The sequence below is a fragment of the Abramis brama genome (assembly GCF_963993115.1).
Source record: "Abramis brama genome assembly, chromosome: 7".
NCBI lineage: Eukaryota > Metazoa > Chordata > Actinopteri > Cypriniformes > Leuciscidae > Abramis > Abramis brama.
In genome coordinates, this window is record NC_139969.1 from 22,824,427 (window position 1) to 22,851,125 (window position 26,699).

Consider the following 26,699-nt stretch of genomic DNA (forward strand, 5'->3'; position numbering starts at 1 on the left):
CTGTTGTTCATGTAAACATACACTTCTGTTCAAACTAAAATTTCAGCAAGGAGGATGCATTAAATTATTGGCCAAAAGGGACAGTAAAGGCCTACATCTATAATGTTAGATTTCTATTTCAAATAAATGTTATTTTGAACTTTCTATTCATCAAAGAATCCTAAAAAGTAGGCTATATCACAGTATACATATAAAATATTAAGAAGCACAACTGTTTTCAACATTGACATTAATAAAAAATGTTTCTTAAGCACAAAATCAGCATTGATTGATATCTGTAAGTGAATGATCATATGACACTGAAGACTGGAAGTGATGATGATGAAAATTCAGCTTTGCCTTGCAGAAAATCTACAGACTCCAAACTTTTGAACGGTATAATGTAAATATTGCCTACTACAACTAGGTCACAAGGAATTGCGTTTACCTACTAGACTGATTAGACAACATTAGCAACTTATTATCAGCATAAAGGCCTAAAAAAAACTTTCTTTCCGGTTTGGCGTTGATATTGAACGTAATTTTTTGAACGGCGTTGAATTGTTTCCCTAAAGAGTATTATTGTAGATATTTATTATAGATGTGAGCATTTCGTCGATAATCACCTCGTAGGCTAAATATACTCTAAGGAAACATTTTGTCCTAAAAAAACCCACACATTTAATGTTTTCCTCAGCGGTGCCACATGAGAAAATTCGTGAGCAACACCGACGCGTGTTCTGACAGCCAAGGATGATTGGAAGAAAAAAAAAACATATTTGTAAAGGGATTGAACAGCCGAGCTGTTTATGGGGTCACTGCACTAAAACGGATTTGAAAGAGTGGAGACCGTCGCTTCTCGGAGAATTTTCGGGGTCGGATTTCAGCAGTCCGCAGCGCTGTATAGTGCGGAGACTGAGGCAGTCTTTGTTCAGCCAGTCTGAAGTGAGAGACTGGAGAGTCAGTCAGGAGGAGAGAGTGAGATAGAGAGAGAGAGAGTGGGTGACAACACTCTGGAAGTGTTGATATCCACGTTTTTGCGCTAATATTATGCTCAAAATTCTGAAGAAAATGAATCTTCGGTAAGTTGATGGGATGAATATATAATTCATCATGCAAACAGATATGGATATGTACTGTATTTGCGTTTAACATCACTGCATTCGTTTAGCCTCCTGTCGTGGCTCGTTGGTGCGCATCTCGCCTTGAGTTGTCTCTCATCTGCGCTTCATGTGATGGAAGGTAGGTTAATGCTTTTACATATATTTAAAAAATGTAATTAAATTTAAGTGCACATTTATCATGTAGGTCATAGCGTTGAACTTATTCAGCATTTTGTTTGTAAAAAGTAAATAGCCCACAGTACAGTTATAGCCCACTAAACTATACCTGATATGACCCTTAAAATAACTTTTAATGATGTTGTACAATATATATTTTGGTTGATTTAGTCATTTTAAATAATATATTTGACTTAAATCAAACATGAAGTATATGTAGCCTTAAGGTTTTTGACAAAGTTTTACAGTGTTAATGGGAAATCAGACTTTACAGAAAAACTGGCAAATCCAACACCTGTAGGCCTTTGTGTGATGTAAAGAACATGGCAGTTGTAGACAGTTAAGATGATGACCGAGGTCACCATGCATACTTGATATGATTTATTTATTTTACTTATAATTTTTAGTGATGATTTAGAATAGATAAAATCAAACGAAACCAGCCATGCTTAAGCTTAAATGAATGTGTGTGTGTGCCTGTGTTTTTGTGTGTATTTGTACAACTATCTTTGTGAGGACCGGTTTGAATTTTGGACCATCGGAGTGAAGACAAAGAGAGTAAAGTGAGGACATTTTGGCTGGTGTGTCTGTGTGTGTGTGTGTGTGTGTGTGTGTCTGTGTGAGTGAGAGAGAAAGAGATGCTACATCAGTTAGTTCTTATGATCACCTATGGACACTTGGCAAAATTCTAATCAGATCTTAAAATCCTATTAGATCAATACATTTATTGAATTCCTGGACATGCATGTGATTTTAAATCTAGATAGATGTATCTTTCAGGTATTTTTCCAGTGTTGTATTATAAAGCAAATGCTTCTGTTATTTTATTTTTGGTATGCAGGTTTTGTTCTCCAGGCCTAGACATTGTGATTACACAAAAAAAGTTTTTTTTTTTTGTACTGTAAATATTTAAGTTAAAAGAAACTTTGTATGTGTCTTATGGAAGCACTTGTAGAGGTTATAGTGCATATTAGGCAGACAGATTAATGCACGGGCCTGCCGGGCACGTGCCCAGGGCACTAGACCAGAGGTTGGCCCAGACAAGCTGAGATGAGAAATCAGAGCTCCGCTTAGCTAAACACGTATGCAACAAGAAATCGGAGCGCCGCACCACACCGCATCTCCCTACCCCATAACTTAAAAAAAATCATCGGACCGCCAGGGAGCCTTTAGACAGGTCCGTTACGACAGCATCATAATCTGTCCCTGCATATCGGTCCAGTGCCCCACCAACCATTTAACAGCATATTTCGTATAGAGAACAAAGTGTCTGTGTGTGTCTGCTTGTCATCAGGTTTTATGTGGCCGGCTGTGAAAACCCTGAATTAAGTGACATGCACGGGTAAATGCATAGGTAAACATTGTGTTGTCTGATGTCAGTTTCTGACAGCACCTATAGAACTGTTCGTAGAAGGCAGGTGACCTCTCTTTTATGGAGATATTTTTGCATATGCTTCCATCGAGCTTGGAATAGTATCACGGCCTACTTTTTTTCAACACAATTATGTGCTCAGACATCTAGAGTGGCCGAAAATTGAGGGATAAACTATTAGAATAAAGTAAATCCTTCATATCCTCTCTGTGCAGGTTAGTTAGTTAAAGAGCTCACTGTCTTCAAAAGGCAATCATCCAAACAGCCGTGTAACTTTAGATGCTCTCCACTGACCTGAAGAACCTCATCAGTCTGATTTTTTTATCTCTTTTAACTGCTAGCACTTTTAAAATCCTTAGTAATTTTAAGTAATAAATGTCTAAACATTTTTTCAGCACTTTATAATAAGGTTTTACTTGTTAATGTTAGTTATTGCATTAAGTATCATGACTGCACAATACCATTTTTGAACAGCATTTATTAGTCCTGTTATTGTTATTGCTCATTGTTAGATCATATTACTTCTTTCAGAGTGTGTGTAGTTTAAGTCCAACAGACAATGCGTGACGCAGAATGAACGAATAACAAGCAACTTTTAATGAACAAGAAGATATATCAGAAGCTACACATTCAAGACAACATTAATTCGAACTGAGGATTTAAAACACAAAGGAAGATCATTAACAGAACTAGGGGTGGGACGATACAGGTACCTCACGATTCAATTCTGTGGCGATATGTGGTCCACGATATGATAATATCACGATTCGCGATATCTACCAGTGTTTCCCCTACCATTATATAAGGGGGGCGCCCCGCCCTCCTAACGGCTCCCCCCGCCCCCCTTGAAGGTCAAGTAAATTTGATTTGATTTTCTTTATAGCGCCAGATTAAAGTTTTTTTTTTTTATTACAAAAACTAAATAGCCCTTAAGTAATATGTTATTTATCTTATTTCCACGATGGCATGTCTTTTCTGTCTGTGTTTGCGCGTTTACAATTATTCCAATGAGTGCGCAAGCGCGCACACTCGCACACAAACAAACACTTGCGTCAAATACAGATGAGCACTAGCGGACAGAGAGCGCGCGGCGGGAAATATGTCGCTGAACTGAAGATGGCAACACTCACTCTACTGCGAGTAGCAGCCGGAGTAGCTCTCCTGCTCCAAGTCTAATGCCCGTTTCACACATATTTCGTTTGCAGTGTGTATGCGGTGAGTATTGTTTTCCGTACCCATGTTTACAGAGCTTTCACACTGCACGCAGATGCAGTCCGTCGATGATCGATCCGTTCCAGTTGCGGTGCGTATACAGCAGTGCAGCGATCGTTTCCGCACCGAGTCTATTTTTGCCGTTTATATACTGTCTATGATTTTTGCTGTGCTGCAAACGCTGAATTAAAGTGACAGCGCATGTTTCGTGGTCAAAATGAACACAGATTGACCTGAAAATGTAGTCATTTCACCATAAGTGCGATTAATTAAATAAAATGTATGTATTTATACCATAAATTTATTTAATTAAATACTACTTTTTTCATTTTAAAAACGGGGTAAAGCAAGGAAAACTACAATTTACCTTAACAAGGCGACATAATGACATTCGTGGAGGTGGAAAAACAAGTTCTCTGTGACATGCAAGATTTATTGTATTAAAATTGAAATGCAAAAGATTTTAATATAAATACATGGTTAAATATTTTACCACTTGCTTGAGCAACTTAATATATAGCCTAATTATATAGAAGTAATGCATTGAATAGTACATTGTTTAAATTGTGTTTAAACGTGAACGCGCGTTCACAGCAGTGCTGCGTCTGACAGGATTATTCTCTCCAATAAATGCATCATAGAAATAAAAACTTCTCACAAAAAAAGCCCATTTAAAATTTGTTTTTTTTAGTTGTTAGTTAAAAAATAAAACTATTTAAGCTCTGGTCCATTAATATTAACAAATACTTCTATAAATTTAACAAAGGTTATTTGCAAAAGTCAATTTTAAAAAGATTTAAATATGTTTATTTTATTTTTTTAAAGAGATATCTTATGTTAATTTTTTTTTAAACATTTGTGTTTTATGTTAACTTTTACAAAGCATTACCCTCCCAGACAACCAATTAATGTGACAGATAGATAGATAGATAGATAGATAGATAGATAGATAGTGTCTGTGTCAATTTTCACCAACCCCCCCCCCCCCCCAAACCTGTAAACCAAGGGGAAACACTGTCTACGATATTAAATATATTGGAAGAAATTTCATCAACGATATATCACGATATATGTGACTGAAAAGAAAAAGAAGGAATAAGGAAATAAGGAAATTTTATGCATTTATTAATGCCAACATTTCCAACATTGTGCAAAGAAATATGCATTTGCATAATAACTCACTGCCTCCTGGTCTTAAATGTAAACACTGTACATCTAGACAGATAAAAGTGCATGAACATTACAAAACAACATGAACATTACATGTGTAAACCATAATACTGAAACGTCAGTAGTAAGTTACTGTAACGTACATATAACAGATCGGTTTACACAGTGTACTGATGTGAAAACTAAACAATACAGAAAGCAGCTCTCATACAAAAATACTAAATAGGTAACAATGAAATTGCCAATTTTACATACGTTAGCTTTTAACGAAGAAGGTGCCGTTCGAATTTGGCGCTCAGCCATCATGAGTCTGTTATGTATGTGCGCGACTCTGTTATGTGCACGCCACAGACTGTCCGCGCACTGCACGTCCGCTTAAGCCGCTTGTCCACCAGCGTCCGATCAATTTTTGTTCCGACGCGACGCCTGTGACGTTTTCGCTGCTTGGGGCCGGGGGTTTGTGTGTACTTTAAATGTGAAACCATAGCAACGGCCATACACAAACTCTCGCCGCCGAGTTTCCATTGGCTGCTGCCCCGCGTTTTGACGCTCTCATTTGCATAAAGTATCCACCGAGATACTTTTTTGCAGCGCCGCTGTTGACCAAATCGACGCGACGCGACCCATCATGCTTTGCGGGGGCGTTCTTGCTGCCTGACGTAGTTCCATAGGAAATGAATGGGCTTTGGCGTCGCGTCAGAAATCTCGACGCTGGTGGACAAGCGGCTTTATAGTTCCGCCTTTTGCGTTCCGTCAATATTACGTTATTAGAAAAAAAAAATATATATTTTTTTTAGAAAATCGATTTTTTGACATTTGTGAATCGATTCAGAATCGTCCACGTCCGCATCGCGATGCATCGAAGAATCGATTTTTTCCCCCACCCCTAAACAGAACAGGGAGCAGGTGTGTACTCATCAGAAAACATGACGACTAATAAGGAACTAGAAAACAGGCAAAACAGAGCGTGTTTACATGAAAAAAATGTACTAAAATGGAAAAGGTTTTTTGTTTGTGTTTTTCACGTACAGACGACAACGTTGTCAAAAGTATCCCTGTTCACACTAATCTGCAAAACTGATTAAAATGCTGTATTATGCATGACAACACATGACGTCACCGTTTTCACAAATTCACGTTTTTGTAGTTTACACGGAGACAATAACGGTATCCTTTTCAAAAACCTGCACTTTGAAAAGTTTTGAAAAGTTTGTTTTCAGATCCCCAAATGCCATTGTTGTGTAAATGAATGGCTAACGCATTAAAAGTTTTCTGTTTTTAGTTAAAAATGGTGTCGTGTAAACGGCTCAAGAGACAAAGAAAACCATAACTAGAAACTAAACAAGACAATGAAACTAGACATGACCATGACAACTTCATTACTTCAACTGATTGCAATGTTCGCAACTGTAAAAAAAAAAAAATTGTACTATTGAAAGTTTGGGGTCGTTGAGGCTTTTGTGATGCTTTTGAAAGAAGTCTCTTATGGTCACCAAGACTGCATTTATTTGATTAAAAAAAACTGTAAAGACAGTAATATTGTGAAAAGTTATTATTTAAAATAATTGTTTTCTATTTGAATATATTTTAAAATATAATGTATTTCTGTGATGGCAAAGCTGTCCACGTCACATTATCATTCAGAAATCATTCTAATATGCTGATTTGATGCTCAAGAAACATGTCTTATCAATGTTGAAAACAGTTGTGCTGCTTAATATTTTTGTGGAAACCTTGATATGCATTTTTAGGAGTCTTTGATAAATAGAAAGTTAAGAAGAACAGCATTTATTTGAATAGAAATAGTTTTTAACATTATAAATGTCTTGACTATCACATTTGATCATTTTAAGGAGTCCTTGCAAAATAAAAGTATTAATAAAAAAAATAAAAAAATAATCTTACTGTCTCATGGATGAAACAAAAATAGATTGTAAATTACATTTGATGCTGCAAAAAATTGTTTTGCTCTTTCAGATCATAGATTAAATCCTCAGATGAAAAGGACAAAAAATAATGAGAGAGAAAATGAGCAATTTTAAACAAGCAGCTAAACATCTGTTTAATATTTAATTTTTATTGGAAGTAAGTGAACACTGAGAGAAAGAGAGTGTGAGATGCTGTTCCTCATTCTGTTCATTATTTTAGGAAGCTAATTGTACTTAATTTCTCCTCCAATCTGGTTATATTGAATATTATTTAGATGTTTAATTTTCTGGGTGCCTTTAATACACACTAATCGAAACATATTTAGTTCCTATTGGTTCAAAAACTTTTCATATTAAGTTTGTTATATCGTACATGGGTTGATCTCTCCCATTCACCTTATAATGAAGGTAAGGGTTAAAAGTATTAGTATAGTAGTGACAGAATATTTGTATAGTGTAGTAGATAATAAATATATAAAGATATAGAATATCTGTGTCATTTGTCTGGGATTGTCTAACTACTAACTTGGTTAAGAGAACATTCACTAACTTGTGGCCAAATACTTATCGTTTTCCTGTGATATCCCATGAAGATGAGTTGTTTCATATTCTGTGTTTGTGGAATTTGAGCCATTAAAAGAGAGGCTTTTGAATGTTGTGTTTTTTTAAGTTCCGCTTCAGCAGTGAAGCTGTCTGAGGAGAGATCAGGCACTCTTTTTTTAGCCACTATTCCACTAGTAAAATGACCTCTTGACATTTTCTCACTGGTCCACATATTCTTTTCAGCGTGACTTAAATTTCATACAGAGATTGTTGAAGTGAAGGCTGGTGCTGCTGCTGCAGTTTGATTCATTTTTGCACTGTGCATGTTATACATGGCTTTGTCCTCTACCTGATATAGTAAGTTATGTAAAGATGGTTATCTGTATGTTTTTACCGTGGCTTGTTTTGGATTTGTTGGCATAATTTATTTGCTGGGGGTCGTCACTGAATTGAGAGGAAGGAACCCAGCTAAAACCAGCATTAATCAAATTCAGCTTCAATCAAACACTCACAATAGCCACACACACACAATTCTTTAGTGGAGAATCTTTGTTCTCTTTCCTGCTATGATAACCCCAGCCGGGGAAGTCCGCTAAATATAGCAAAGCAAAGCAAAGAATGTGACATTTTTAGCCAAGTGATAAGAGAAATATAAAATATAATGCTTTTCTCTGTTTTGCACTGTTTGTCACCATGTGTTCATTGTGGTCTGTTGCTTATTCTTGTCACACTTTGCTCTGTTGAGTAAATGGCTCTGTTCATGGATCTTTCTGGCCACAACACTGCAGCAGACGGATCACCTTAGAAGAGTTAGTTGCATCTTTCCTTTGTTTCCTTCAAATGAGTCAGATACTGTAATACGTAATAGATACAGATACTGTATACTGTAATACGCTGAAAAAGCACATTGACCCTAAAAGTGACATCATCATTTTACAAGGAAGTTCCGCTCTGCAGTTTTTCTGATATACAATACATCCATTTAGCCCTTACAGTGATATATTACACACATCGGAAAATACACAGCATGGAAAAAACACATCACCCCTCCAGCCCCCCACCCCCATCAAACTCATCTTTCCCACACTGCAAAAAAATGCTTTTCTTACTTAGTATTTTTGTCTTGTTTCCAGTCCAAATATCAAAATAATTCTTAAATCAAGATGCATTTACTAAAGTAGTAATACCATAAGATATTTTGTCTTGTTTTCTGGGGAAATAAATAAAAATTAAGTGAGCTTTTGCTTAAAACAAGCAAAATTATCTGTCCATGGGATAAGAAAAATAATCTTGTTTCATTTTGAATTAAGATTATTTTTCTTACCCCATGGACAGATAATTTTGCTTGTTTTAAGCAAAAACTCACTTCATTTTGATTAATTCCCCCGGAAAACAAGACATACCAGTAATATCTTATCTAATTTTACTTAGGCCTATCTAGTAAATGCATCTTGATTTAAGAATTTTTAGATATTTGGACTGGAAACCAGACAAAAATACTAAGTAAGAAAAGCATTTTTTGCAGTGCAGGGAAGTCTGGGTAAGGGTCAGACTGAGTTTGAGAATGGTCTGAATGGATAGCCGTTGCCCACTGTTGTGCTTTCTTCCTTGCTGATTTACGTAATTACCTAATTTCTACAGACACAGTATAATAATCCTGGAAATAAAGGTATGCATGTTAGTCTGAGTTTGCAATTGTGTTTGTATGAAATCACAATGCGGAGTAGAATCGCTATGACCAAATAAATAAATGATTTTACTTTATATAATAATAATAATGAGTCTAAAAAAAAGTGTGAAGAGACTCATTCGGCACGTGTGCACTATATAGTGGACTTTTTCAAAGAGATCAAGTCATTGGCTGCGTCCAAAATCACATACTCTCGAGTACTGTAGGTATTTTTTTTAAAGTAGTAATTACTTCACGACCACTAAAAAAGTATGTTCTATATAGTATGAGTGTGTGTAATATGAATGTAATCTGGACATACTACATTCGCCATGTTATCATTATCATGTGACCTAGCAGCGTCAGTTACGTCATTTCACTGCCATTCATAATTCCTCTCCTGTGGCCTCATGGGATAGTAAAGTGTCCATCGTATGCACACTTTAGACTCTAATGTTAACTTAGCATTTTGATATTAACACCCTATTAACATCCGTCTCGGTTGATCCAGTCACAAACCCCGTTTCCCAGAATTAATTTCAACATGAAGCATCACATAAAATTGCTCCACTTCACATCTGTCCTCCCACAGAGGAACTTTCAAAGAAGAAAGAAAGAAAGAATAATAAACCAAATATAGATCAAGACATTATGTCCATTCAGTATGAAAACATGGAAGCTGTTTATTTATTTAATATATTTTAAATCAGTGACCACCCCAAAAAACCTTTTGAGGGCCACCTTTTCTCTCTCTGTGAATATTCTTTGCCTTGCTTTCCTTCTTCATGCAGGTTTGTAATTACTTTTGGGGAGCCTCCTCCTCTATTGTCAATCAACTGTGAGCTCCAGGTGGGTGATTGAAAGATTTAGGTTGGACAGATCGTGGGGGCCTGGACATTCCTATCATTCTCTGCCCAGGAGTCGAGCCTATCACTGACCGTTAGGAACTCTGCATTACATTGAGCATGGTAAACTCCCTTAAAACAATACCTGCTGAGTGCAGACTTCACTGATACTCAGTCATAAGAGGGAGTTATAATGTATAACATGTCCTGCTGTTGCCACATTCATGCTGAACTCCTGTTTATATTTGTATAACAAGGTGTAACTTTCTGATGCTACACCATCCATGTATGGCAAACAGTTACATAGTGGTTCATTGTTATTTGAAATGTTTCATAGTTTAATAAGTTATATAAGTTAAGCAGTTAAATGGAGGAATGGATTGGTCACTGTAAACGCATAAAACCGAACATTTCCTGCTCTCAACAAGCTGTGCTTACTTGCATATGTACAACAAGAAAAAAACGGGTGGGGACTGTTGCCGTAAAGGAAATATTACACAGAAGCAGCATTGAGTTTGAGCTTCTTTCTACTCTTATAGGTGTGTGAGGAGGTTATAATGACCTGAGTCAGAGTTAAGAACACTAGGCCACTGTCTGCTCGGACACAGTTCCTCCCTCCCACCCAGAAGCTCAATCTGATTGGTTAAAAAAAACTGACTTTCTGTGATGTCACGCTGTGCCTTATGTCATGGTACCAAAGAAAACACCCACAAATACATATTGCTGCAAGATAAAGATTGGCTTGACTACCAAATTATTTGGCAAGATCTCACTTTAGTGAGGAGGTGCCCGTTTTGACGGTGTCCAAACATATGTGTACCTGGTAAAGGATTCATCTCATGGCACATTATTTAAGTGAAAGTTCTTTCTCTTAAATAAGTTCAGAGTAAAGGGCAGTGCTTACACTGCCTATGAGGAGGAATTTACTGTTACTGTACTAGGTGGGTGGATGCATTAGCTACTTATTTCTGATTCAGTTCATGCTTGAATTTGCCTGTTATAAAACAGCACAACTGAAGTAGCTTTTTATTTGTTTATTTATTTATTTTTAGTATTTTAGTGTTTTTAGTATTTCTTTCATTTATTAAAGAATGAGTGCAAAAGTACACTTTAAAAGCACTTTACAAACAGGAGTTTTTTGAGAGAACAAAAATTAAACCAAAGATTAAGATTAAACCAAATTAAGAGGAACTGACTTAATATATTCACAAAAAAAATCACCTTGCAACCAGTTGCTTATAAGTCATTACAAAAAAGGCTCAGAAAGTGAAGTTAGTTGTGCGAAAAGCTCATTTGTCATTTGTTTGCAGTTGTCACTTGGTATTTCTATGCAATGACATTCAGACATTAAGTGTATAGGATATAAAGATATCCCTTTTAATACCTAATTCAGTACCTCACAAACAGCCAGTGCCCATTGATTGTTTCCCCAGGTTATAACTGTGCACTGTAAAAAGAAATAATAATAATAATAATCAAAAATAAAAAAAAATATATATAGATGCGTTAAATTTACAGAAAAGATATTTCAACAAAAATACATCAAATGTGAAATGTCACGGAGGGAATTGTGGTAGTGTTAATTTATGTGTTTTCACTGTAAATTATACAATGATTTGTTCTTTTTCACGTCCAAAAACTGTACATTTAAAGGTAACTGTAAAAGGTATGGTTAGATCTATCACAGTTATTCACCGTATATAGTTTGGAAACTTTCTTTTCTGTTAACCAATTAACAGTATTTTTCCACATAATAATAATCCACAATCATTTTTTACAGTGTGTGGTTTCTACTCTTAAACAGTTGGAGATGAAGATGTAAACAACTAATCAGACAACAGGCCACAAAATACTGTCTGACATCAGTATGCTACTGCCCTTGAGTAACAGCCCATGGAGTCACTAAAAAACAGACGAGTGCAGATTTTACTGAAAAGCCTCTGGAGTGTGATTTTGATTTAATGTGGCTAAGCACTGTTTTTGTTCACCCACAAAGCCTCCTTCATTTTGCTAATTGATTACTGAAGCCCGACTACTGTCAGCTCCTGTTCTCTCACTAGTGCTGATGCTAATCCCTCAGCACTAAGACCCTCACATGCATTTACGACCAATCAGTCGACATGACGGACCACCACACTGATACTTGAGCCATTTTGTGTCATTTCAGTAAGTCTGTTTGAGTTACTTGTTAGATCTTTAGTGGTGAGTTTCTGTAATTCACCACTAGGGAGAGCTGGATGATCACTGTTTGTGATCTTACAAGGTTTCTGACATGCTAGTCAGTTTGATTGTTGAAAGGGTTCGCTCCATTCCATTCACAGAACCTTCACAATATGTGATATAATCTGTAGTGCCTGAATACCACAGTAAGTGCTTTGCGAGGTTGAATTTTGCAGTAATTGGCTATTAGAATATATTTTATCTGTATAAATACTGGCTTTTTCAGTAAGAGAAATGTGATGCAATTAAGGTGTCTAGGACTTAATTTGTGTCTAGCTCTTAATTCAGGCTCTGGCATTTAGAGGACGGTACTGTCTAATTGCTCTATTAGGCATAATGCCCTTGAGCGGAGGCCACGGCTGCTAATTGAGACTTTTCTATAGACAAGAAATTCACAGTATTGCACAGCTGATGGCTTTTGACAATAAACCAATTACTGAATGTTATTGGGGTACAGGAAAGGGTAGAGTGTGGTTGGTTGGATGGGAACATCATCTCTCCTGCTTAACCTTTGGGTCTCAAATAAAGGCTAACAGTTTGAGTTCCTTCATGTTCACATGATGGGACGCTAGGGGTGGGCGGTATGACCAAAATTCTGTTTCACGGTATGACTAATTTTATTTCACGGTAACGATATATTTCACGATATAGTTATTTATATCTGTAGTTATTCTCGAAAAATCATCAAAAAGGGCTTTGTATAATAAATAAACCCAAATAGGCTACTTTAGAAATGAAAAGTATACTTCACTTTGTTTGAATTTTCTTTTTCTTTTATTTGGTAAATTATTTCTTTGGTAATCTATTTTTAATAGCTAAATATATTAAACAAAACACTCTCATCAACTTTTAGATGAACTGCCCCCAACTGATTGATATTAAATACAACTCATATGTGCAATTAAACTTTAAATTGTTGCTGAATAATTTTTCAATCTCATGTTATTGCTTTACTTCACCAATCAGTTTATAATATCTAAATATTTTATATTGAACTATTCTATTCAGTTACTTCCTTTTAATTTGGTAGGATATTAGTAGATACTAGTTATGTTTAAATGTTTTCCCGGTACATTTTTGCCATGTCTGCTTTTAAAGGGCTTGTTTTGTTCTTTTTGTGATATCTGGCAACCCGTCACCTAAAGCTTTAATCAAGAGAGGTTCAGAAGTCTCAAGTTCATCAAGTTCAGAACAGAAGTGACTTGAGAACAGCAGTATGAAAACCGAACAGCAGCTACTGTTAGTGTTGACTAAGTTAGTGTAAATTATACACACCTTGTAACTGCGTCATTATTTTACATAGCTCGGTGAACACCGACACACCGCGCTTCCTCTCAGTGCGTGTGCACGCGCGCGTCTTTTGCATCAGTAAAATGCGATCGGAATTTGAGTGACACGTTGTAATCACGCATTGAGTCGAAGCAAGATTTTATCAGCTGTTTCAGTGGCCAATTGTTTGGAGTTAGAAATGTATAACTCGCGCTGCATATTTAGTAATTTTGCCTCAGATACAGCATAATTTATACATTTGCTTTAACAAGCAGGTTGTTCATTACCACGGCAACCGCTCACGTGTCATACTGAATGCTTTCGTGTTTAAAAAGTAACTAAACATAAGAGACAGAAAGATGCAGATAGATAACTATACATCATTTAAGGTTATTTCTATTCGTTACAATATTGATATATGAACTGTTGTTGTCAAGTAAGCTTCATGCTTTCCCCGTTGCGATCGTGCACTCCTCTAAACTGTAGCCTACGGGTGCCGCACTGCTCTAGTTGACTGCTGCACCTTTCCCCCCGAAAATATCACGTTAACAACAACCCTTTAGAAAACGTAATTCCTTTGTGGATCCTCTTGATCTGCTTTCTCCATGTTTCTTTGACAAATCTCAGTGTCTCAGTCTCTCGCACGCTGCACGTGAGTTAACCACGCCCACTTATTTACATGTCGCGGTATCACGGAATAAAAAAAATTGTTACGTTGACATTTTCTACCGCGGTAACGATATATACCGTCATACCGCCCAGCCCTATGGGACGCTATGGCAAGCTGACCCTCTGCCTTCCTTATTATTGACCTTTACACTCCAAATAAAAAGCTGACACACAGCAGGATGTATTATACTGGGATGAACAGGAATGTAGAGACGCATCAGATTGGTAAATTACATCGGATATATTTAGTGGATTTAAAGGCTGAAGGGCATTAAGGCAAGTAACTGTTAATAAAATCTGACTAGTTTATTTGTTCAGCTCAGAGTTGTCCACTCTTTAATGTTTTACTGTAAAAATAAAAGTCTTAAAGTATTAAGGCCCATTCACACCAAGAACCATAAAGATAACTATAACAATAGCGTTCTGTCTATTCTAAGCGCGTTCTGCAGTTTCGTCGTGTTACGCTTTAGATGCCTAAGCTCAGATTCTGATTGGCTGTCAATGTTTTTATCATTCATCACCAGCTGGAAAAAAAATATTCTGAAAGTGATTCCAATGATGTCGTTTCACTATATGCTTGTTATCGTTATAGTTTTATAGTTTAAGTGGAAATGTCCCCATTGGTCCTTCAGGTCCACGTGAAGATGAATCCATTTCTTCTCCCAACAACGCGATTGTAACCTTAACAATCTGCAACAATCTCAAGCACACACTGTCACTCTATGGATCAGAACAGACTCTCTTTGTCACTGTATTGATGTGCTGTGATCACTGAACTGTGGAGACTTGGCTGATGAGTTTGGCTCAATATTTCCATGCCCTGTTTTTTCCCTGTGCTTGCAGAATACAAACTCCTATTTTTCCCATGTTCCTGGACATAGAGGCCTTCCAGAATATGACTGCCCTTCTGATAGCTGCCTGATGGCTAAAGTTTTTTTTAATCATTATTATTTTGAAAAACATTAAAACTTTTATTCAGCAAGGATGCATTAAAGGTGACATATCATGAAAATCTGACTTTTTCCATGTTTAAGTGCTATAATCGGGTCCATGTCCATCTACCAACCCAGAAAACGTGAAAAGTGACAACCCAGTAACTTTGTTTTGGTAAGCCTTTCTCTGCAAGCATGTCAAAAAAATAAGACAATCATATTTCGCTCTCCTTCTTGTAGGAAGGGGATCTTATTATAATATTACCGCCCCTCAATCTGCACGTTTCCACTCACGGCGACGCCATTTGGTTTACAACAGTGTAACAGTTCTAACGCAATGGCAAAAGTTAGAGCAAAACATGCAAACTGTTCTGTTGTTGGCTGCACAGACAAGCACAGAAGAAACAGATGAATTAATGTAACTCCACAACAACTACAAAAATGTATCCACTAACCATTCAGAAACGTCCAGGTGCAGTCTAAAAGTGGCAACCCAGGAGTCTCCCTGTAAGGCTGCCCTCCGCTACTGGTTATTTCTGAGATTTTGTATGAGTGAGATTATTCGCGTGTTTTGTTATTGTATCTGAAGCGCGTGTAGAGAATCGACCGTCTTCTGAACAGAGGCGGGGAGCAGCAGCTCATTTGCATTTAAAGGGACACACACAAAAACGGCGTGTTATTGCTCACACCCAAAAAGGGGCAAATTTGCCGCGCTGTAATTATCTGGGGGGTATTTTGAGATGAAATTTCACAGACACATTCTGGGGACACCATAGATTTATATTACATCTTGTGAAAAGGGGCAAAATATGTCACCTTTAAACTGATTAAAAAATGGCAGTAAAGACATCTATAGTGTTAAAAACAATTTTTATAAAAAAAAATGCTGTTCTTTTAAACTTTTTATTCATCAAAGAATCCTGAAATAAATGTATTACAATTAAAAAATAATAATAATAATTAAGCAGCACAACTGTTTTCTATGGAGCTTCTAAAGGGACCTTTGTCTGTATATTTTTATTTTTGCAAAGGTCCCTATTGCTCCGTAGTTTTCAACATTGATAATAATAAATGTTTTATGAGCATTAAATCAGCATATTAGAATGATTTCTGAAGGATCATGTGACACTGAAGTAATGATGCTGAAAATTCAGCTTTGCCATCACAGGAATAAATTACATTTTAAATATATTCAAATAGAAAACAATTATTTTAAATTGACATTGTCACAATATTATTGTTTTACTGTATTTCTGATCAAATACATGCTGGCTTGGTGAGCATAAGAGACTTATGTAAAAATTGTACTGACCCGTGTCTTTAGTGTCTCAAGAAACATGTTTTCTTATCAATGTTGTTGTTTTTTTAAAACATGATAGTTTTCCCAGGATTCTTTGATGAATAGAAAGCATTTATTAGAAATAGAAGTCTTTACTGTCACTTTTGATCAATTTAATGAATCCTTGCACTGCTGCTCTGTTTTATTACTTTCTTTACTTTCCTGAACTTTTACTAGAATTGAATCCTAGTGGCACTGAATATTCAACCAGCATGTCTTCTTATGGAAGTGTGCTTCTCCCTGTATTCAGTGTGACATTGCTTGCACTATATCTTTATAAGATGAAGAAAAACATTTAGCAAGCTTTAAAGCTCTCCATAGCTGCACACTGTTGTGAAATCCTAATTTTTTTGTAAGCAAACTTCATTGCCATGGGCTGAATGTTTGTCAGAGGTGGTAATAGGTGGAGGGGGTTTTAGGAGGGGGCCGAGGTGGGGTTCAAAGGCTGTGCATTCTCCCTGTGTGTGTGTTCAACAATCCCATTATGATGGCGTAGAGAATCGGACATTTGGCTGCCCTGCTGAATACCAAAGTCTGCGTGGTGCACTGGGGTACCGAGGGGGTTCCTAGGGGGTACAGAGAGCAGTCGTGCGGGAGGAGCGACATAGCACGTTCTGGCTGTTTTGCAACGCTCATCTACCTTGCTCGGCCAAGCAGCATGGCGGTCCCGGTGCTGCCGCTGACCTGTCTGGTGCTCCTGAGCCTGGTCAGTGTCTCCTCTCAAATCCAGTGGTTCAGGATTCGATGGGCCTCAGAGACGATCTCACCCACTCCTGCTGTCACAACACCAGCACCCATCACTATGGCACCAGAGGAGAGCATAGCCCTCCCAACCTCCCCTCCTCAGCCCACAGAGGGATCCGGCAAACCCAGAGCTAAGAAAACTCTCAGAATGTGGAGTGGTGAGTGTCGGTGCGCTTTAAAAAATGTTTGTAATTTTTACCGAAAAATACTGTAAAATGCTACGATAAATCCTGTTGATTGTACGTCACCCTACCATATATGGTGAAAAATGTACATAGTTTATTGCATAATATTTAATTTAATTGTAAAATACTGTAAAATTTAAGTTTTTGCAAGTAAAAAAAAAAATAAAATGTATGGTGAAAAACAGTAAAAGAACATTCCCAGAAGTCCCTGCATTTCGCAATATGATTGTATTTAAATAATTTATAATTTATTACTAAATAATTTGGTTTCTTCTTATTTTTGTTATCATTAATGTATATTAGTATGTTTTGTGTTACATTTTATGTTAAGTTAATGTTTGTTGCATTATTTTAGTGTTGTGTGTTACCCTGATGGTGTTTTATCTTTGGATGTGTGTTATATCTTGTGCACCATATGAATATTGGCAATGTTTAGTGGACAGGCCATTTACTGAACTCACATTTAGTGAACTCTGATTCATCTTGTGGCTTTCTGTATTGTTGTGGTTATCGGTATGTTTTAAGGTAAAAAGGCAGATTTTTATAGTTCAAGTAGGTAGGTATATTAAAATGATATCACTTAATGAAATGTGTGGTTATAAACTGTCAAATATACAGGCATCCTGTAAGTTTAGAAACATTTTCACAGTATTTTTTCAGTGAATTTCTGGCAACCACAGCTGACAGTTTTTTACCGTAAATTTAACTAGATGTTTTTTTTTACTGTGTGGGAATGGGAGATGAAGGGAAGTGGAAAGTTTTGAAACATGTTAGTGAACGGCCATTTTCAATGTTAACCCAAAGACTCAAAGATCCTCGTTGACTAAATGTAATTAGTTTTATTGAGGATTTCATAATATATTTTGTTATAAACCAACTGGAGAGATTTTCTACGCAAGGTGTTATTGTGTATCATTACTGTCTTGTTAGTTTAACTTATTCAAATGTAATTTGGATTTTACTGTGCAGTTGAATCATTACTGAGATAATGTTTCACCCATGAGGCTAACAGATAAGTGCAACTTTACTCGAAACTCCAACTCTAAAATGTTTCTAATTGTGCCGTTGTGTGAGAGAGATCAGCCTGGTGTTTGATGAGCTCGCTTTTCTCAAAGAATAACGCTAAATCCCTATCACATGATATTACAATAATAGGATTAGCAGCAGGAGGTTTTCTGGAAATTGGGGTCGCTGGTGGCGTCGGTTACAGGTCCACCTGCTGATTACAGGCATAGAGGAAGATTGGGAAATTAACCCTGGGGTCCAGACGTGTTCCTTAATTAAGATCTCATTTATTCCTTAAGATTTGTGCATCTTAAGCACTGTCTGGGACTGTTCACTGTTTGTATCACTCCGCTTGTCTCTGCACGTTCTGGGATATATCCAGCTGCAGAACCACTGTGCCAGCAGTTTCAGAACAGAAGCCCCAGACCAGCAGCCACAGAATAGAGTTGCACTACGCCGCTACCTATAGGCTACACATTGCTTATAAGATATGAGCTTTTTATAATACCTAGTGAATAATTTTATAGATTCTCATTTGCTTCATAAATCTACAACATTTAAATATATATATATATATATATATATATATATATATATATATATATATATTTGATCAAATTAGCGCAGAGGATCAGCGTCAAGGATCAGACAAAATTCCACATGCATCATCAAATCTAACAATTTCGCAACTCTTATATGAGCTCCGGCAGCCAGTGTGACTGTGATTACCTACGGCTGATATATGCATATATAAAGAGGATCCTCTCTCTTAATCTCCTGTTCTGAGTTCTGAAACTCTTTACTATCAGTCAGATAGAGCATTTGCTAGAAGCCCTGCAGCCCTGTAGAGCTGTTTATTTGCTATTGTTCCTCATTATCATCATTAGAACTCATGTCAGATTGAAACAGCAATTATTTCTTAATGTCAGTTTGAGGAGTCTTTAGCTTTGACATTGCCATAATGAGAATGTTTTACTGTCTATATAATGTGTTCATAATAATAATAATAATGTGAAACAGACAAAGGATTTAGGATTTAGACAAAGGATGTTGTCAAAATCGGTGTGAAAAGTCAAGAGCAGTGAGATATTTTCTCTTTTTCTTTTGTTGTTTGATTAACATTAAAAACACAGACAGCAGAAGGAATAATATGTTGCTGTCGCTTTAAGACAATGCACGGATCCAATATACTGTACACATTCTCAACTGTTTACATTCATTTAAGACATAATCAATTATGTTTTGCTATGATACCCACCAAGACGGTGATGTTGACATCATTTTGTGTGAATTTGTCTGTTTTAAGTGCAAGAAGACGTAAAAGAGAATTCAATTCAGTATATGCACGCTGACTGAGGCGCAGCATTTCATGTGTGCACTTAGGATGTTTGCGCATAGAAAAGTTCTCTTTCACGTCTTCTTGCACATTAATGTTTAGACTGGCATGGCTTAGAAGCATGAGCAAATGATAAACTATTGTGACGATGCTGCACTGTCCCGAGCGTCGTTTACGCTGGCCCCGGGCCATCGAGCCCTGCCCAGTACTTTCGTTATTGTTTTGCGTATGTCCGAATTAGCGATGAATGTTTTATTTGTACACAGAAGGCAAGGTGTGCTTTCTTGGTCTCACGTGCGCCTGTGCGCTATCAACAACCGGGTAATGATGCCGTAAATAATTAGTCATAATAGTTGTACATTGCATATGGCACTCACAATTAACAAAGTTTACAAAGAGCGTGTTTTGACCACTTTTTTTTTGACCATCTCTGTTGTAATGTATTGGGAAGCCAGTTCCCAGACAGGATATTTCGCTTGCCATGCTGAACTGTGTGCAACACACCAAAATGTGAGGAACAGTGATGTCAGCAACAGATTTACATACTAATAATTGATTGGACAGCAACTCTCATGTGAAACACATGCTGAGTTTATCCATCATCAGAAACATACATTAGCAGAACTCTCTGTGCATTTGAAATTGCATACTGTTTGAGTAGGTACTACATTTGAATTTGAAATGTAAATGCAATTGAAATGTAAAAAAAAAAAAATTCTATATAGTATGAATATGGCTAGTATGAATGAAATTCGGACGTACTAAATTTGCCATTTTGTTACTGTCACATGAGCTACCTGCGTCAGTTGCGTTGCTTCACTGCCATTCATAAATCCTCTCCCATGGCCTTATGGGATAGTAAAGTGTCTAATGTACTAATGGAAGTAGTAGGTCATTCGGGTAGTAGAACCATGGGTTGAGAATGGTGCGGGTTATTTTTTTACCGAGAACCGTACAAAAACATGCATAAATAAATAAATAAAAATTCTGTAATTGAAAAACCATACAGTTTTTTAAATGTAAAATTCTGTCATTAAAACACTTCAATGCACTTCAGTTCAATGAAAACAGAATTTTTGAAGATTAATTTCCATGCTCTGTTTTATGCAATTACAATGAATGAGGGCTAAATCTTTAAAGCTTAAAAAGGAAGCAAAAGCAGCATATATAAAAAATGTGTCAAAGCTGTTTATGCAACTCGTATGCTGCATTCATAAATCTTTTGAATCTATGCGATTTAAGTTTTAAAATTATTTTTAAGTTGTCAGTCATTGAACGTTAACATCTCTTGTTCTCCTCGGTGTAATCATGGAGGATTAAATGTACTCAGAAACTAGTCGTACTTTCAATCTTTTCAATAATTTAGTTGATCATAAATATAAAAAAAAAATCAGTTCATGAGCTCAAATGTTCAAATGTTTAACAGCTCACAGGAGGGTAAAAAATACCAGGAAATCACTGTAATTTTCTGTCTTGTTTCTCACAAAAAACATTTTTTTCATGACTCTTTTAGTGGGAAAAGAGTAATCAGCACAGTCAGAATTTCTCCTTTTGTGTTCCACAAAAGAAAGAAAATTTTAAACAAGTTGTACATTTTTTGGTGAACTTTTCCTTTAATAAACATGAAATGCTGTTTAAAAGAACAATGGAATTTATATATGTGTGTGTAGGGCCTTCTAGTCTTCATTGCAACACTTTTTTAGACTGTTCATTTATTAGGAGACATATTTTCAAAATTGTGAGAAGGAATATTATGACTGTGTGTATTGTCCTTCATTTTAATCATTCCCCTTGTTACTGGGTGATTTCTTTCAGAGCGAGGTTCCAAGGGTCATCTAGTGCTCACTGAGCTAGTTGGCGTCCCTCTTCCTCCTTCTGTGTCCTTCATCACTGGCTACGAGGGTTTCCCTGCCTACAATTTTGGGCCTAATGCTAATGTAGGTCGACTGACCCAGTCCTTTGTACCTGAGCCCTTCTTCATGGACTTTGCCATTATTATCACCCTCAAGCCCTCCAGCTCTCGAGGAGGGGTCGTGTTTGCCATCACAGATCCCTCCCAGAAGATCGTACACCTGGGCTTGGCCCTGACGCCCGTGGAGGACAAGACCCAGAGGATTGTACTGTATTACAGCGAGCCAGGGTTTGCTGCCACCGTGGAGGTGGCTTCCTTTAAAGTGCCTGACATGACACAGCAGTGGAACCGCTTCACGCTGACTGTCGAGCATGAGGAAGTTCGGCTCTACATGGACTGTGAGCAGTTCCACAGCGCACCCCTGAAGAGAAGCCAGCAGCCCCTCAGCTTTAAGCCGGGCTCAGGCATCTTTGTGGCAAATGCGGGCAGTACTGGCCTGGAGAGATTTGTGGTATGTCACCATCTACATTTTCACAAAACTCAGAAACATTATTTAGGAAATACTGTTTAAACACCTCACAAATCATAACTGATGATAAAAGATGAGCTGAAAGTCAAATTTGCATATTTACCTTGTTCTTTGCTTTTAAGTCTCATAATTTGTTTTGATTTTGACTGGGGATATAATGTGCATTTCATGCATATGATGTGCTTTTAGTAAATTGACTGGGGCACAATGACATTCACATTCACCTTGACAGTTTTTCATCTATCACTGATCCATGATCAAAAAGGTGCTCGAGGTTATTCACAGCCACCTACAAACTTAAAAATAAAGGTTATTTATCGGCATCAATAGTTCCATGAAGAACCTTTAGCTTCCATGGAGCCTTTCCATTGCACAAAACGCTCAACATATTGGAGCCTTTAGTGGAAAAAGGTTCTTCAGATTATTAAAATGTTCTTCACACTAAGAAAAAATGGTTTGTGGCGAGCAGGACGAGGCCGAGGGCCGCGAGAGAGCGGCGCGAGGCCGGTGGCGTGATTCGTATCTCTCACGGCCCTCGGCCTCGTCCTGCTCGCCACGTGGTTCTTTTAGGGACTTAGGGAACTTAGGGAAACCTAAAATGGTTCTTCAATGGCATCACTGCGAAAACCTCTTTTTGGAACTTTTATTATTAAGAGTGAAGAGCAACATGAGACTGTATAGGCAGGGAGAAGTAAGAACTGTTCAAAGAGGCAGTGTTCTGTCATTTGTTTGAGTGATGATGTTTACTGTGATTATAATCTGAAATGGGATGGGACATTTTAATTTATTGTTATCAGTTGATATTGGATTAATTGTGCATGCTCATTTTCCCTTTGCCCTCATCTAACACTCAAAGTGAATCTGTAAAATAAATTAAATCTGTGAATAAATTAAATGTAATCTTTAGCAAATCTCAAATTGAATATCCATTTCTCATACTGTACATTATAATGTTGTGATGCCCAACTCAGATTTTAGTTTTAGTGTTTTATTTTGTATATTTAAACGAAATAGTACAGAATTTAAATAGTATTTATCTATCGGTTTTCTAAGGAAGCCTATTTCTGCCACATTAAAAATTTTGGTAAATCATTATTATGACATGAAAAGTTTAAATTATGTGTTAAAAAGTTGATTAATGATTAAATAACAAAAGTCATTATGAGATAAAAATCATAATTATGACAAAAAGTTTTAAAAAAAGAACTAAAAATTCAACATTATGAGACAAAAAGTCATAATTATGACATTAAAACCTGTTTATGTCATAACTTGGATTTCTTTTAAGCTTTAATAGTTTTTTTTAGCCATTATCGCCCAGACTTTTAATATTGGTGCATACTGTATACCTGTTTGGAGCTTTCAGGAGAATCATTTAGTAATTTGATAATTTAATATTTTTGACTTGTTGGCATTGTTGATTGCATTTATATATATATATATATATATATATATATATATATATATATATATATATATATATATTATAACACATAACATAATAATGAAACATTTAAAAATATTACTTTACAAAATCATTAGTTGACTATAAATAAAAAAACATTCCCTAATTTATTCACATTCGAATTCTACCACACCGACCATATCAAACATGATTTCAAAAAGTTCTCAGAAGTTTTGTCCTCTGCCCCATATGATTTGAACTATTCCAGCTGAGGAGCTTTTGTCCCATGAGTGTGTTATTGTGTTTATGGAGGCTTGTTGGCATGGAGAAGACTTCGGGAAGGTAGAATCCTTTGTGTTGAATGGTATAATGCAATGGGCCTCCCTCAGGAAAAGAAGACCACGACGAACAATGAAACTCTCACATACACTTCTGTACAGTTGCAGACAGAAATGATGACACTTTTAAACATGGCTAGTATACCCCAAAATGTCTCCGGTTCAAACTTCTAGAGAGTTGTAATTGTTGTTGTGCCCTTGTTGTGAGGTTTGTCAGTTTTGTTCTTGAGCTTTTGTTATTTCATATTTCCTATCGGAGGTAATACTAATGAAAGTTATTGTGTTATCTGTAATGGCTATAATTGAATAAGTCATTGTCATTGTTTCACGGTTGTTTGGACCATGACATTTCATAATGTCTTTAATAATGAAAGTAGCTAATGGCCATCATAATTCTCTGCTGTATTTCAATGAATGTGCATGGCCGAAAGAACCCATTATCCTAATGAGTAAAGTAGGAGGTGCTTCATCTGAAAGCCTGCTGATAACTGTACAAAATTGATTACCTTCCCTTAAGCGCTGCTGGCACATCTGCAAGTGCTGTTAGAATGAAAATAACATAACAGATTTCCTTCTGACAGGAGCTCTTACAGCTCCAGGCAGCGCTTATGATTGCCGTGTGAGTAACCACTTGTGAGTAACCACTTGGTTACTTGGTATATGTACACAGCAATCTTTTACACAAGCAACTTGATTTTGTTTTAAATGGCTGAACAACTAACCCCCACATTTGTCTCTCTCTTTCTCTCCTGTACTGTCAGGGCTCTATCCAACAGCTGGTGATAAAACCAGACCCCAGGCCAGCAGAAGAGCAATGTGAGGAGGATGACCCCAGCGTGAGCGCATTTTCGTTACTCTCTGTCTCTTTACTCTTATTCATCTCAGAATAAAATGACACTGTCTTGGACCATTTTTAGACAGGCAAATTTCTAATAGTAGATTGAAAGGGGATGATTCTTGAGCTGGCACTCCCTCTTGTGGTGGAGGTGTTCGTGATGTGCACAGCAGACTCACTGCTGAATGTTTTGCAGGGGGACAGAAGTGGTGATGGTGATTATGATGATGAAGAAGAGCATGGGAGACATAAAGAAGTCTTTGGTCGGACAAATGAGAAAGAAGATAAAGAAAAGGTTAGACAGAAGCACCTCATTGCACACATTACAACATATTATCTAATAACCAGATTAAATTAAATATAAATTAATTAATTTTTAGATTTTTTTTTTTTTTTTTTTAGAAAAACAAATAAATTATATTAATCCAATTACCTAGTTTTGTCATGAAAAAATGTGTTCCCATCACTAGCACTTACTGTGTACTTTCAAAAAAAAAATTAAGGTGTAATTTATTAAATCCATACTTTATCCTGGACCATAATACCATTAACAATTAATTGATTTTATTTGTTATTAGGCATTCATTTACCCTACTGTTAAAAAGTTTGGGGTCAGTAAGTTAAAAAGAGATAAATTAATAATTGTATTCAGCAGGATGCATTTAATTGATCACAAGTTACTGTAAATACATATTGTTACAAAAATTTTTTTTTTTTTTTTTTTAATTAAAGCTGTTTTTGAACTTTCTGTTCATCAAACAATCCTGAAAAACAATTATCGCCTGTTTCACAAAAATATTAAGCAGCACACAATGCCGGTCTTAGACTTCTGGGGGCCCTAAGCAAAATGTTGTAAGGGGTCCCCTGTCAATGCGTTCATAAAAGACCCCAAATGACCCCCAACCCCTAAATCTGTTCTTTCAGAGCAATTTCACTGTCAACAAAAAACAGTGAGTTGAAACAGTCTGTAATACCATTAAAAAAATTACAATCAATAGGACAAATACAATAGAAAAAGGATACAAATTAAATAAACAAAATAAACATTCGGAGGAATAATTGTTGTATTTTTTTTTTCTTTTTTTTTTTAAATGTGTGTTTTTAGTCAATGTAATTATTTATTTGCACAAATTTTGCTTTATTTATCTTTGCCAAACAGGAAACAAAGAGGTTCATTCTCCCTCCAGGGGGTTAAGTTTTGTTACAATATTCAGAGACATTAAAAGGGTTTAAATCTTCGAAGTATCCATCGGGGTTGAGCCAAAAGTGTTGCAGTTTTATTTTCTTTGCACACTTTGTAAAGTGTGCCATTCTTTCTAATGCTAAAGGGATAGTTCACCCAAAAAACAAACAAACAAAAAAATCATGTTGTTTCAAAATATATGTTATTGGCTTTCCATGTTTTATGAGGATTTTCCATAGACATTTGTATAATGTACAAACTGTTTTTTTTTTTTTTTTTTTTGTCCCCTAACCCTAACTCTACCCCTAAACACAACCCTCACAGAAAACTTTCTGCATTTACATATTCGGTAACCGTTTATAATAACTGCAAATGTAACTGATGATCTTACAAATAAAATTTAGTGACTATAACTTATTTTAAATAAGTTTGTTGACCTTACTGAGTTTAACTAAGTAACGACAACTTTTTAGCATGGAAAATTATTAAACTTAATAGATTAAATTATCCTCTACTTAAAATAATGAGTATTGTGAAATTTTCGAATGGTCAATGCGCAGTTCTACATGTAGGTGGAGTCAATTCACAATGGATTCTGAGGGGAGAAGCACATGGAAAGGTGAGTTGGTGCTTGTTTGTCAGTTTTTTTATTTCTGAATTGCCTAATATACATTAATCGATCGTGTAGTAATCAGATTAAATGACTTAGCATTACATGGTGATATTGGATGTGATGTTATTTTATTGAAATTGTTGGATTGTGCTAATCGAAATTAGCAGTCTAGCATTTGCAAGTCACTGATATTTGGCTGCATGTATTCAGTAAAGAAACTTTTTTTATGTTTTAGATGTTTTTATTG

The 26,699-nt window shown here is 36.3% G+C and overlaps 1 protein-coding gene across 4 annotated transcripts in view; it reads left to right on the forward strand.

Annotated features, from left to right (window-relative positions):
• Nucleotides 1-796: 796 nt before the first annotated feature.
• The window catches only part of col15a1b (collagen, type XV, alpha 1b), a 52,091-nt gene continuing 26,188 nt past the window's right edge, over nt 797-26,699 (forward strand). For 2 of the 4 annotated variants that reach the window (XM_084118929.1, XM_084118930.1), the window contains exons 1-5: nt 797-1,061; nt 1,151-1,221; nt 21,513-22,060; nt 24,583-24,657; nt 24,853-24,951. In XM_084118929.1, the coding sequence (XP_083975055.1) occupies nt 1,030-1,061; nt 1,151-1,221; nt 21,513-22,060; nt 24,583-24,657; nt 24,853-24,951 (825 nt within the window). In that variant the 5' untranslated portion in view covers nt 797-1,029. Of the gene's footprint in view, nt 1,062-1,150; nt 1,222-16,893; nt 17,330-21,512; nt 22,061-24,582; nt 24,658-24,852; nt 24,952-26,699 lie in introns of those variants that run through there. The other 2 variants (XM_084118927.1, XM_084118928.1) reach the window with 1 other exon arrangement.